The sequence below is a fragment of the Centrocercus urophasianus genome, unplaced genomic scaffold, assembly GCF_019232065.1.
Source record: "Centrocercus urophasianus isolate 14NV4802_14NV808 unplaced genomic scaffold, USGS_Curo_1.0 seq_5, whole genome shotgun sequence".
Classification (NCBI taxonomy): domain Eukaryota; kingdom Metazoa; phylum Chordata; class Aves; order Galliformes; family Phasianidae; genus Centrocercus; species Centrocercus urophasianus.
In genome coordinates this window covers 7,982,670-7,997,161 of record NW_024885088.1, presented here as the reverse complement: position 1 = coordinate 7,997,161, position 14,492 = coordinate 7,982,670, and the positions used below count along the sequence as shown (strand labels likewise).

At 36.0% G+C, this 14,492-nt stretch overlaps 1 protein-coding gene across 2 annotated transcripts in view; it reads right to left on the bottom strand.

The window, feature by feature from the left end:
- Window positions 1-2,026: 2,026 nt before the first annotated feature.
- KLHL42 (kelch like family member 42) overlaps window positions 2,027-14,492 on the bottom strand; it is a 17,109-nt gene continuing 4,643 nt past the window's right edge. Inside the window, exons 2-4 of one of the 2 annotated variants that reach the window (XR_006171526.1) lie at window positions 10,867-11,060; window positions 5,153-9,084; window positions 2,027-4,651 (exon numbers count right to left, since the gene is read on the bottom strand). Coding sequence is in view for 1 of the 2 variants with exons in the window: in XM_042835137.1 (XP_042691071.1) it covers window positions 8,642-9,084; window positions 10,867-11,060 (637 nt within the window). In the remaining variant the exon portion in view is untranslated. Of the gene's footprint in view, window positions 9,085-10,866; window positions 11,061-14,492 lie in introns of both variants that reach the window. The other variant, XM_042835137.1, reaches the window with a different exon arrangement.

Genomic DNA, 14,492 nt, shown 5'->3' with positions numbered 1-14,492 from the left:
TGACTGTATGGGAAAATGAAAGTCAATCTCCCATCTTTGACAGCTAAAAAGAGCTGACCTTCTCTGAACTTTCTTTGAAGACTCTATTACAGTCCATAAATAAATACATTTCATGGAATTCCTGTATCTTTAGCTGAGGAAAATCAAATTCCTCATTTTAAGAGGTGAAATGGATATGTAGGACAGAGAGAATAGACATACAGTTAAAAACAGGATACAGCCGCAAAACAGATAACACAAGTACAAAAATACCAACAATGTATTGCATTGAGAACACAGGATATGGTAGGCCTGGTTATACTCTGTTTAGCAAATCTGTATCTTGCAATTAGCAGCATACGTTAGTGTAGACTGCATCTCCTTGCACAGGGAATTATTACAGCTATTGCAAAGCCTAAAAAAATGTTTTTCCGTCATGATCAAGAGCTGCACAGATATACAATTGAAATAAGCTCACCATAGCTTTTTATTTCACAAATAACCAGAACAAAACCTTTTATCTAAAACAAACCCACATATTTATTCTAGATAACAGGCTCTTTCAGCAATGATGCACCAGTACTGCAAAAGCAGTAGCAACACCTAGCATCATCTTCCACCTTACCCCTGGGGAAATCTACATCTGTGTTGGAATAAGTTAGATAACTAAATATTTACTGAAGGAAATGTATTATATGATAAATGTTTATAGAATGCATAGTATGCTTTTTCAAAAGCAGCGCATTCAAACTGTGGAGTAGGTGCATAGGGTTTATCCTAAGTGTATGAGTTTTGTTTTTGGAAATGCTCCTAAACGATACAAAATATGTCTTTTCATAACATCTGATAGATGAGAGTTTCTGTTAAAACTACACGCAGAGTTGAAATCTAACTTGGGACAGAGTATGCAGACTGCTCCAAAAGTGATGTCTCTTTGTTATGTTGGTCCAGAGGCAGATGTTTAATGGTAAGGCAGCAGATATTCCCATTGGTATTGTTACCTTTTTTTTTTGTTGTACTGTGCTACACTGTGAGCACAGTGAGGTGGTATGTGCTGTGTTTCAGAAGTGGTGACAGTGGCGTGAAAGAAAAGCCATGTTCCAGACAACCATGCAGGCTTTTAGAAGTTTGGCATGCAGGCTCTTGTTCATTGCTAGCAAAAATGCATACCTAAACATGGAGACCATGTTGAAAACAAATGTTATGTAGTTGAGAATTTGCTCTATCAAATAATGTTGTGCTCCTTGTATCTGTTTCAATTTCCATGGAAATTAAAACGAGGTATTACTTTTGGAGTGACCTACATACATACATCACTAAGAAATCATTAAACCCATCTTACCTAGGATGTAGAGCCATATAAAATTTGATAATTTATCTTTTTATTTTTCAAATGATAAGATTATTTTAGTTTCTCTATTTCTACATGCTGAAACTGTTTAGTTTGCAATTACGCAATCAAAATCAGATCAAGTCAGAGTGGTTTTTTTTGGAAAAGGGAGTTCCAGATCTCCTTCAGAATAAACTTCTCCTAAATTTAAAGGAAAAGATTTGCAGAGATAATAGCGTAAGAAAGATTTTTGAAGTAACAGCATGCTTCAAAGCATGTAAAAGCTCATTTGTATACACATATACAGACCGAATTAACCAGAAATGATTTGCAAGCTTCCTTCAGACCATCAGCAGCTGGACAGATGAAGCTCTCAAAGATTCTGTCACAAATTGTACCTTGGCACCATGGCCAAGCAGAGCTGGCTGAAACTTGTGCAGAAAAGAATTTCACTCTTAGCTTCAGTTTGTTGTTACCACTAATGAAGAATAATTCCTTTCTGAGCTTGAAGAGTAGCATTTATTTGTTAAATAAATAAATAAGTTATTCTATACAATCTATTTGACGCAGCACAGATGAAGCTGTCAGCTACCCAGAACAAGTCTGCTGTGACATGCTCACAGGGTTGTATGAATGGAAAACATCTCTGCCTCTCCAATCTAGCTACTTTAGGAATACCACGGCATAAAACAATAATTCACAAAAAGTCTTCTGCTGTGAAGTTCTTACTGCTTCTTTATTCATAGCTTTGCACAACATGTGATGGTAAAGCCTCTGAAATGGCTTTTCCAAGAAAACCAAAAAACACTTCATATTATTCTTCAACTACCAACTCTCCTTAGCATAACATCATCTAAATAAACTAAATAAACTAAATTTACTAAGATCAAAAGGCTTTAGATCCAGATCTATTAAAAATATTTAAAAAATAAAAATAAAAGGTCTTTCTTCAAGCCCATTGTGCATTCGCTCCTAGATATACAATAGGGCTTCTGTAATTCCTGTCACATTTATTATTACGTGTGTCAAGTGATAGTATGTCATGAAAAATCATAAACATCACTTAAAGAGATATACTGAAGCTGGAAGTAGGTTTCTGGACCTGCTAAAGCAGCAGTTCTGATAAAAGATCATATTCCCAAGAACAGTGTATTCTTACCTCGTCACTAACATTTTCTTCCAAATGTACATATGCCTTACCAGAAATTATTGTGGTTGAAGGAGGAGAGGGGAAGAGGGAAAAGGGAGTTGTTACTTTAAAAGCATTTAAAACTTCTTCTACTTGCTTCCACATTTAAAAATTGCTTATGCCTGGAGGTTAGAGAATGGCTATTTCTACGCATCTGTTTTCTGACTTCATATTCATCCCCACCATCCCCAAATTATGTTTTTATGGGCTTCAGAGCAGTTATGAGTTGCTAATTTATAACAGCAAAATACATATTTCAGATTACAAAGTTCTGGTCTTCACAATAAATCAAGGCCCTACCTGTTAAAAGGCAAAATTTCTCTTGCATTACTAAAAAGACGATAGAATGCTATACCAGACATATACAGTAAGCCCAGTAGAAAAAAGAAAACTACAGTAAAAATTCCCAAAGATGAAAACAGAGTCCCTTTGATATCACTTCCAAATGGCTGACTGCTAATAGATTTTCTGATCTCGGTAAATAGTGTAAGTAATGAAATTAGACCAAGTTCCAAAGGAGAATAAGTAACATCACTTTTTTACATTTCAAGCTATGGTGGCTGAAGTCTTCTTGTAGAACAACAGATCAGGGTCTACTATCTTTACTCTGCATAAATCCCGTGTACCAAGACCATTCACTAAGTACAATAACATATTCAGAATTCTAAATAATTGTGTTTCTAATCATGACAAATAAAAGCTAACCGGAAAGTTTATAGGTTAGGTAATTTTGAAGATGTGAGAACTTAAAGTTAGGAAGATTTCTGGAAGGAGGCTATTAGGTTATACTAAAAGCTACATAGTATTTATGAGTAAGATGCAGAGGAACTCTTCATATTTACAGCAATCTTGAACAAGAAGGGCTAGAAATAATTCAGAAACAGACAGAAGCTTACAACATACAGAAAGTTGACAGTTTCAGAAGAAATCCTATGTCAGCAGTGATTTGTGATTTGTGTATCTCTTAATTCAAAATTGAGTATTCCAGTGCAGTAGAAGCAATGAATTTAAGGTTTGCCCTGGTAAAGTATTTCTTCAGCTACAATGGCTGGGTAAAATCTTCATAGGCAAATACTGGTGGAGCAGAGTAAACTACTTAATTTTGGAAAATTATTTGTAAAGGGCTTCTTATCATAAAGGCGTACCCTTAGAAACATCTGGAAAGTATCAGACAGTGGAAAACGAAACAATAAATCAAATAATCACTAATTGCAAACAGAATATAAAGTGAGGGAGTGAGAGATTAAGGATTCAGAGAGTTTGCGTTTATTGTTAAATGGTACAAGTTTCCATCAAACAGAGAATGCTCAAGAGCTGAGCACCTTTCTTACCTATCAAAGTTTGTATTACTTGAAAATGTACAGAAGATAATTGGATACTCTAAAACTGGATGTTGTCTAATCTGCCTTCCACTAGAAAGAGACAGTAATTGCAGTGATTCATTTTCTTTTTATAAAAAGATTTAACAGTCTGTATTTCAGTAATGAAAGCCTTCTAATTAAAATAAAGGAACTGAAACTTACTTACAGTAGAAAATACTGACATACTTAGGACATTATACATGTTATTGATAATAGCAATTAGCTTCAGGAAAAAAAAATCATACAGAATGCATAATTGGGATAGCAAGTTAAAAATGTGGATGCATTACCCAAGTAGTTCACAAAATCCAGACTCCATCCTTCCTTTGGTGAAAAAAAGACATTATTACACTAAAACAGACTCTAAGTTGATTAGAGAGAGAACATACTCTGAGAACGTGTTAGTACTGTAGAGAAAAATGTTTAAAAGTTCTTTAACTCATCTTTTGTTCATGTTCATAAGTAGGTATAGGGAGCCACCCTTTGGTCATTATCATAAATGCAAAATCAATATAGCATACTATGGATGCTGACAGTTCCCACCCTTAAAGGACTTTTGGTGACTCCTTTTAAGTTCACTGGTAACACTGACAAGTATCCCAGGGATTGTCACTGGTTTAACATCGTTTACAGTATGTACCTTATCTTACAGGGGTGATTGTGATGATAAATCTCTGCTCTTGTAGGTCTTCAAGCATGTTGTACACTGTCATCACTGCACTCTGTGACTTTCACTCTCACATTACTGATATGGGTCAACTTCCACACATTCTGAATCTGTAGCATTTCACACTAAAATGATGATTAAATGGGAAAAAAAAAAAAAAAAAAAAAAAAAGTAGCTTAGTAGACTTTACTTTTGAGAGCCAATAATTGAATAAATGAAAAAAAAAAAAAAAAAAACTTGAGTAACAAATCACTTTTTCATCTCAGTGGCTGATAGACACAGACCAGTGAAAATGAGACTAACAAAAAGAAAAGGCCAACAAAGTGTTATCACATGATTTCATCCAAACAGTCTGGACTCTGATGTAGAACAAAACACTCAAATAATGGAAAAAATATTCAGGCAAAGAAAGTTCAGCTGACAGGGCAGAAAGAGAAATCTATGGACATTGGCCAGGGAGATTAAACTTAAGCTTCACATAACTCTTATTTCACATTGAAAACCACAAACCATTCCTGGAAAGGAAGAAACTATTATGCTCTCTCTTATGCTTGATGTGAGCAACCTTTCTAAACACTTCTCTATTTTATGGGAACAGACTAAAGTTCCCAGAGTTTTCCATTTACCTTTCCCTCAGGACTTAGAGGCTGTTGTTCTTCCTGTTATTCTTTCTTTCAACTTGGGATCATCCTTTACTATAGTCAGCTGTTACTGGCTAGTATCAAGCAGACTCAGTCCATGAAGATGAAAAGTGGATGTGCAAGTACTGGATAACCAAGCCACGGCAGGAAAGCAGCAGTTCTAAATTTGGATACAGTCTTGAGAACACCAACTCTAAGAAACTTCGGCAAACTGTAAGCTAGTAGGTGACAGAAACAGAAGAAACAGATAGGAAGTAGCCATCAGCTCAAAATGAAGATAGTTAGCAGAGACCAAAATGAGGTTATTAGTTGTCTTCTGTCTTGCCACTTCCTATCAAACAATTTTAACAACCAAGTAAATAGTTACTACAAGCAGGATATTTGTTCTTCACACCTTCAAGAGATCTCACAAACACTGCCACACCACAAAAACCATGTGTCCCTACATGATGAGCATTCCTACTCATGTGTTATCTTAGGGAATGAAGACACAAGCAGGTAGAACAATCTCCAAGGCCACGTGGTAAGTTAGAATGTGGAAATCAGGATAACACTGAAGAATTTTGTAGCTGGTAAGATCAAGTGTATCTTACCAGCAGAAAAGTGTAAAGCAACTTACCTACACTTCAACTGTTGTTTTTCTGTCCATAAAATAGGACTTTTTCTCCCCACCAAGAAAGCAAACACAGCACACAAAATCACTGAACATTTCCAATGACTAAAAAGCAGCTATTAAACTACTCACTGCTAGTAACTCTAAACCATTTTTCCTTGCCCAGAAGGGTAGAAACTGTTCAGCAAAATCTTATGCGGAATGTTACAGTGCTGGAAAGAAAATAAAAAGGGCAAAGGACAGCCGTTACAGGTAGGATTTTTTCCTCTGATTTACAAGGAATATCCATTGCATATTTTTCCTGTAGTTATTTTTGCTTAAAAACCATATTTATTTCAGCATATAGTTATACAGTCCACTTAGCTTAATTAGTTTCATACTACTCAATTCAACACCAGTTTTGATTTGCTACTGTAGCACAGTTAATTGCCATTACTGATAAATTTGCTCCACAGATTGACTGCACTGTCTGATTGCATTTACTTTTCTAAATGCAGTTTAGAAAACTGTATTTTCCTTTTCTACATTTGAGCAGGTCCTCCACATTTCTGTACAGTCACCTAATTATCAGAAGCTGAAACCAACACATATATAATTCTGATTTCAGATGGCCTCTCATGAAAAAGACCACATTAAAAGCACCATATCACAGCTTTTATAATAATGCCTGCTCTACAAAATGGATGAGTTCGAAAGGATTAGACATACTAAACTGAAAATCTGGAAATGGGAGTTCTTCACAGATAATTTGCCAGGTGAGAGAATGCCACAACTCAAATATGATTTCCTCCGCTATTATTGATCTGAATTTAATAATGGATTATAGTAGGGTAGCATACACGGAAATGAAAAGGGAGGAAGTAAAATAATGCGGATGAAAGAATTTATAACCAGACAATAGAACAGTGCTTATATTTATTGTAAAACACTTATAAAAGTTAAAAACAAATCACTTAAGAATTTTAAGAAAGTCACCCTATTTCTTCATTGTAGAAAAGCCATTGTTTGGTCTGATGCAACTGTCATAACACAGCAGCCGCTCAGTGCATGAAGTTTTCAAAGGAATGAAAACTAACAAGTAGACAAAGGCTAAAACTTGTGAAATTCATGCATACAGATGAATGGCAGACACTATTTGGGGCTTAAGCATAACATGCTCTGCCAGACTGCAAAAATATCACCCAGAAGGTTAATTCTGGATATTCAAAGTACCTTGGTTAGTGTCCACACTAGACAAACAGAGTTTCCTGGAATTTTCTATTTGGGTTGCTATACATGATCAAAAGCATCAAAGTTATGCACCTAAGCACAAAATGTGTGAGAGATAATTGTCTGATAGTTCTTTTAGCTTCAATTTATTTCAAGACCATGGAAAAGATGGGAGTTAAAAGAACCTTGAGGGAACCATTGCAGTCTTTCCCTTCTCTGCACAACAGGCATCCATTTTCAAAAGTCAATTCAGATTCCTGAATTTCAAAAGGGGAAAAAAAAAATCTCCCCTTGATAGGAACACATTCAAGTGAATAACATATCATCATTTCGAGAAAGAGCTGGCACAAAATCAACATCAGTGCAATCTGTTCAATATATGCCTAATCCGGTTCTCTCTTTCCCAAAGGCTGCAGTTGTGAAACCTTCCCATGATAACAACCAAGGCCTTCAGGAGGAAGGAACCTGTCAGCTCCAAAAAGAGAAGAGTCTCAAGCAATACGTAGAATCTAGGAAACACAAATGAGAATCTACAGCGACTATCCCCTTATGTTCTTTGGAGAAACTAACAAACTTCAGGTAGCAAACTGGTTTTATCTATCAGGCTACTGGTAAAACAAGAAAGTCAACATCCACATACACCTGTTAGTGCTGGTGTCATAAGGAAGTTGTTTACAAAATGAACCCTGACCATCAAGTGATTCAGTCTCCTCTTTTGCCCTAGGTGACTGTTACCAAGCAGTAAGTGCCTGCTGCAGATTCACCGCAGTGTGTACTCATGTATATCTTCCTACAATGCAGCTTGCTGCTAACACTTGTTTCTTTGTTTCCATAATTTGATTTTTAATATTCAGCACTGCAGAAAACAGGATAACTGAATATCTTCTGGAAGATGAGCAAACTCCTTCATTTGAATTTGCAGACTTTTTACCTTTGTCATAATGGCAACCGTAAATTCTGCTAACTGCCATTAAAGCAATGTCTAAAATCCAGATAGAAACTTCAGTCTCCAGGTAATTCTTCCCAGTCCCTCGTGAAGCATTTTATGAAAAAAAAAAAAACTCAGAGGATGTTTCTTGGTGATATCTACTTGCTGGAACCCTTGAAACTCTCACTTGTGACTGTAGAAGAGAGAATAACATGAGAGTGTAAGAAATTTTTAACATTATGCGTTCAATAGAACATAGTTTGTGTAAAAATCGTATTTTAAAAAAATACCTTTTTTGATTTCTCTTATATACAGTATTTTACATAGCATTTATTTTATTCAATGATATTCACTTTCACCATGTGTACTCTCTCTTCTGCGTTGTCTATAATGATGGAGAATAAAATGAGAATAACCAGTTTTGCCTTTGGAACTATATCCTTCATTAGTTACCAACATAAAAATTTATGTTTAAGTTGTAAACAATATTTGGTGAAATTTAAATACAAAATAAAAGAAAAACTGAAACCTTAGAACCATTTCTAGAGCTATTGCTCTTAATAATGGATTTTGAAACTTTTTAAGAGAAGAATCTGTATTTTATACCTATGTTATGCAATCACATAGGTATTACATTCTGAAACTGGAATTACACAGAGGGAGTAATATGTCTTCTGAGAATGATTAATGAGCTGCAAAGAAAAACCTGATGCCATTACACATCTCACACATCAGGCAAATACATAGAACAGATCAGTATGTTCTGTCCAAAGGCTGGAAAGCGTCTCAGTGACTCCCAACTGTCTGTAAATATATTGTACTTCAGAAAAACACGGTGCTCCAAGCTCGTAGATAAAGTAATATCCCTACTCAATATATAAACTCCATCATTGTGTAGAGTGCAAGTCAAGTTAAGACCCGACTTTGATGCGTTCTCTTTGAGGTAGAGCCATTCTTTGGTAGCAGTGTTATAAGACTGCACAGTTAACACATCTTCACTTTGGCTGGACTTTTGGTTTGGTGCAAGTTCATGAATACAACCTCCTACTAGATAGATTGTTTCTTCAACAGAGACCATCTGTTGTTTCCGAACATGGACATCACAGAGTTCAAAGTTGGTCCAAGAATCAGAAGTAGGACAGTATTGCAAGATGTTCATATTCCTGTCTGAAACAGAGAAGAGAGATTTACAAATAAATAAATGGCACTTATGGAGGAGTATTCTTTCCGTTCATGAAGTGAGTCTCTGTCCCTAGTGATAAAGCTAGGACATTTTATTCTACCATAGCAGGAAAAATTCAGCTGCTGCTGTCCTATTGAATGATGCAAATGATCTGGTAAAGTACACTTCAGCAGCATAAATCCTAGCTATTACCTAATAATTGTGATTTTGCCTCTGATCGACATGCAAGATATTTTTAATGAAAAGGTAAATTGAACAACACTCTGCTTGGTGATCACAGATGAATCAAATTATCATAATAATTGTATGCTTCATTAATAGCTGTCAAGTGGTGATTTATCATCCAAGCTGAACTTTGCATTTCAATCCACAAATCAAAGTTTTAGGGAATAACATCCATAAAGCCAGCTATATTCCATCAAGAGGCATGGATAACCTAAGGGCTCATTTTCAGTACCTCATAAAGAGAGAGATGCACTAGGTCAAACTCATTTAGAGACCAGGAAATCCATGCAACAGTACCAAATGAAAGTAGAGAGAGAAGCTGAAGTCTTATCTCTGCTTCAGCTACAACTCATTGGATGTGTTTGCAACACTGTTATCCTGCAAAATTGTTACACTACCTCCCTGATTTTACTGCCGGGTAGCCCAGGGCAGCATCCTCATTGAAGGCTTCACTAAATTAACAAAGAATGCGCTTGAGCTTTTAGCTAGTAAATTCAGTTTCAACCTCCAGAGACCAGAACTTAAATACAAACCCAAGTGACAAGTGGTAACAGGCTTGCAGACTCCAGTTTGGTTTTTCAATAAAATCCACTCTGTATTACAAGCTATTCTGCGCAATGACCTCCAGACGAACTCCAAAGTGGAACAGCAGATGGTGACACACTAACAAGTTATGTAAGAGCACAGGTATAGATAGCCATAAATATAACTGTCATAAATGAAGTTCATGAGCAGCATGGCTTTGCAGGTGCTGCTACAGCATTTTCTTGCACTGTAATGACCTTTGGTCATTGCTTATTACTCATCTTCCTGTACACTTAATCCACATTAAATAAAGAAAAAAATAGGAAACATATTAACAGTACTATATAAAAATGCTGATCAAAAATCCACATATAAATGATCTTTGCCTATAAACAATGAATAATTCCCTGACTCACTAGGGTGGTAAAAAAAATCCCAACATTCCTGGAAACATTAAGTTCCCATGTCTTTCCACAGCAGTAAACTTCTGAGGAAAAAATGGGATGCCACTATTTGAGACAAGGCACATGAAATGGAACTCTGTGATGTAGCCCTCATTTACTCAGTACAAAGCCCAAGTTTTTTTTATATGCACAAGAAAACAAAAACAAAAAACAAAATGCTATATGAACTATAACAAATATTTAAAAGTCTATATTGTTTATATTGCGCTTTTCATATTTTTCCACAAAGGTCTACCTGTTGAGAACTTTCTTTCTACTATATGACCAAAATCTAAGAGGAGGAGGACTAAGCTGCATTCTGTAGTACCGACTGGTCTATTTTATCAAAGGGCAGATTTGCAGGTTCAAATACCAGTTAGTCATACGGGAAATTACAGACAGCTATCTGGTTTTCAAGTACCTATGTTTGGCATGCAGAATTACAGCTCCTAGGTACAGACTGTGAAAAAACCCACAACCTGATGCCAGTACAACAGAACTAATTTTTTTTATTTTATTTCACGGGTTTGTTTCATGACACCAGTTGAAAATAATAATAAAAAAGCTTTCTACCTCTTGTGGTGTATCCTCCAATAACGTAAATCTTGCCCTTGCACTCGCAAGCTGAGAATTCTGCAAGAGGATTTGGCATGGATGCTACAAAACTCCACCAGTCATTTTCTGGGTTATAGCACTCCACATTGGAAAGGGATTGACCACCAATGGCATAGAGCTTTCCATTTACAGCCAACAGCTTAAAATTTGACCTGAAAGACAAAGATCGCAGCACTGAAATAGGTTAAACAAATGCACAGAAAAACAGAAGAAAGAAACTTCTTCCCAATCAGGCTCCAACACATTTATCATCACATTGTATCAATTAATATTTTACAGAATCTGAAGAGTCCAGTGCATGTTCAAAATTCTGTAATTACACTTTAATTTTTCAGGACAGCAAACAATGGCATTTTGATATAAATGATGCTGATGCTGAGACTAATTAATATTTTATTTTGGATTTCAGTCTATGGCAGTTTGAGCTGTAAATGTTTCGTTAATTAATCTGTTCAGTAGATGACTCATTTTTAATACTGAAGTACATTTTATTGAAGTACCTTTAGCACAGACAAATATATTATGTATACAAACACAGTCAAGAAGATTATTTCAGTTAAAATTACAGAAATTTCAAACAGGACTATCAAGTGTAGGAATGCATACACATTCTGTTATACAGTCTCTTTAATAACCTTAACAAATAGAAATGTAATGTGGTAAACACTGAATTGCATCCTGCACTAGAGAAAAAAGAGAAACTCCTGTACCTCATTTAGCATTAATTTAGACTGCTAAAGACACTCTCCATCCCAATGAAGGAAGATGTATCTGTAAATTAATGTTCCATTCATAGCTGAACAAAATACACTGCACTTCATAGATGATGATCTGTTTTTATTTCTTATTCTACTTAATTAGGTTGTTATATTTTATCCATAACAAAGGGTAACTGCCCAGTTACTGAAGTGCAAGAAGCCTTACATCTCACAGTTTTAAGTCAATATAGAAATAAGTAGTCTGTGGATAGCAGAATGCAAGCATGTAGGATCTGAAGTTCAATCTGTCCCTTTTGGCTGTGGAAGATGTTCTCATAAAGTCTTTCTTCAGAAACAGTCCTGCTCACAAGCCTATGCCATCATCTAAGCAAGGTTATTCCTTCTGTACTGCCCATCTCAAGCCAAATCCACGAGATTTTACCACACAGTATCCTGATTAACTAAGTGCATGAAAGTCATTGGTGTGCAACAGATTAACACAAAAACAAATGGGGAACTGCATTATATCTGCAAATCTGTGGTGCTTTAGCACTGCACTGGCCTGCTGAGCTGTAAAGTAAATTTCATTCCCCATGAATCCAAGATCAAAAACTTACCACCAAGCAGTTTTGCAGGGTTTTATCTGGACAAAACAAACCTCTAGCTGCAGACTGTTCTGCAACTTCTTTTCATTAAATGTATTCAGGATAAAAAAAAAAATTGTTTCCAGATGGAATCATTCTGTTCCTGTCATCCTGAGAAAGTTTTGAAAACTAAAAAGCTTCTTTGAAGGAATTAATTGCCCTTTTTTTTTTTTTTTATGGTGATCAATTGTGGGCACAAAATGAGGATAATCATTTCAAAAACATAATTATTTTTAAAGTAATCTATCTCTTGTAAGACTTATGATGTAGAAAAAAGTCCATAAACTAGCAGAGACAAAAAAGAACAAACAAACCACCACCATCACCACAAACAACCCAAACCATAGTAAAACTTCATTTTCCAAACATCCTTTAAAATCAACATTAGAAAGTCTGCAACTTTGTGTCCATGATGGAGATGGTACAGGGTTTTTGGCTTACAAAATGAGTTTGTACCCACAGAGACGGTGTTTCATTATTAAAATTTACTAGTAACATTTAATATGCTAATTGCTGCAAAAGTAATGCCTCCTGTTTATTTCTGTAGAACTGCAATAGATGCAAAGAGAACAATAACACTATTTGACAGAGCAAATTCTCAGCTACTGAACACCTTTTTTCAACATGGCCACCACCACTAACTACGCACACTTCAGCAATGAAAAGGAGCATGCGTGCTGCACGTATATGGATTTTTATCCACACCAACAGAAGTGACACACTGTTGCTGTCACCACTGCTGAAACACACCACTCACCACTTCACTGTGCTAACATCTATTGTTCGGTCTCCATACGTTCAGCAACCCTCAATGGAGGTCAACTAGGTGCCATTTTTTCCTGTGTGGAGGAATTCAGTTTCACACCTCTGTTTCATAGGCACTTCCATGCCAGATGCCATTTTGTCAAACTGTTTCCTTGCTGCCATCTGTCACACGGCAACAAAATTTAATGGCCTATCAACAGGAAGGTTCAACCTGTACTGCCATACCACCAGCATCCACCTCAGATGCTGTGGACTAACGTAACAAAATATGAGACATTACTGTCAGAGTAGCACTTGTACATGCTATAACTTCTAGAAGATAAGACGTGAAAAACAGGTGTCCAAATACATAAGAATTCAGGTTTCCTAATTGACACTCGCTTCTCTGGTAAGCCAATAATTTTAACTCCTGCTGGAGTGATTCAACCACTTCCAACATTCATTAAAATGGATGACAATCAGTGCAAGTATCTCAGATTTATGGGCTATGTTACTCAAAAGCTGCAACAAGTACCTATTAGCACACTTTACATGAATGTTTGGACAACAGCCCAATACATTATGAAAAACAACTCCCATTCACCTTTCCTTGCCAGTAACAGCAGGTGTTTTTATGGAGAGAGAATATTAAGAAATACTTTGTGTGTTTTTACACTCTTAATGTGGTGGAGAAGCTGGAAACAACAACAACAAACATGGAGCCAGCTCTCTATAACAAGCTCTCCATAACAAGTGTTCCATGGACTACAGCTTGGAAACAACCAAGCTTAAAAGTTTGTCAGATTCAGCTGTGGTAACTCCACTCACTTATGTGAGTTACCTAAACTCAGGAACATGAAATACTCTCTAGTGATTATCCCTTCTTGTCGGGACATGGCTAAGTCTTCTAAAGATGTTCATTTCCTCTTGAAAGTTGTCCCAGGAACACAGTCAAGAGCAGGTTCTACAGCAGTTCAAATTACAACTTTTTTCATTCATTGAAAGAAGTGCAGAGTGCTTCATGCAGGAAGGAAAAAGAATCTAATGTACAAGGACCAAACAGTCGGAATGCATAACTTTCCAAACATTTTGTGAAAAGTGTAGGTTGCTCAGGATTGCATTAACAACCATATAACCTGTCTATAAGAGACCACTGGCTATGAAGAAGAGAGCTATTTTGTTCACTGACAGTGACCTTACTCATTTAGTATATAAAAAGTTAGCTTAGAAATTTGAGAGGATTTTCTGATCAGGGAGGTAGCTAAGTATGGAAATAAGTTACTTCCAAAGCGCTTCACATTTATTGCATGAACTATTCTTTATACATCCTTTATATGACTGCAGAACACACTGCTTCCATACTTGAGCTTTGGAAGCACGGATGATATATTTGTGATAGATGTGACATGTATATTTTTTACCTGAAATTTTTTGAAAAAAACTATTTTCACCCCCAGCAAAGTGCAATTTTAAAGGGGAAAAAAAAATATTAAAAAAA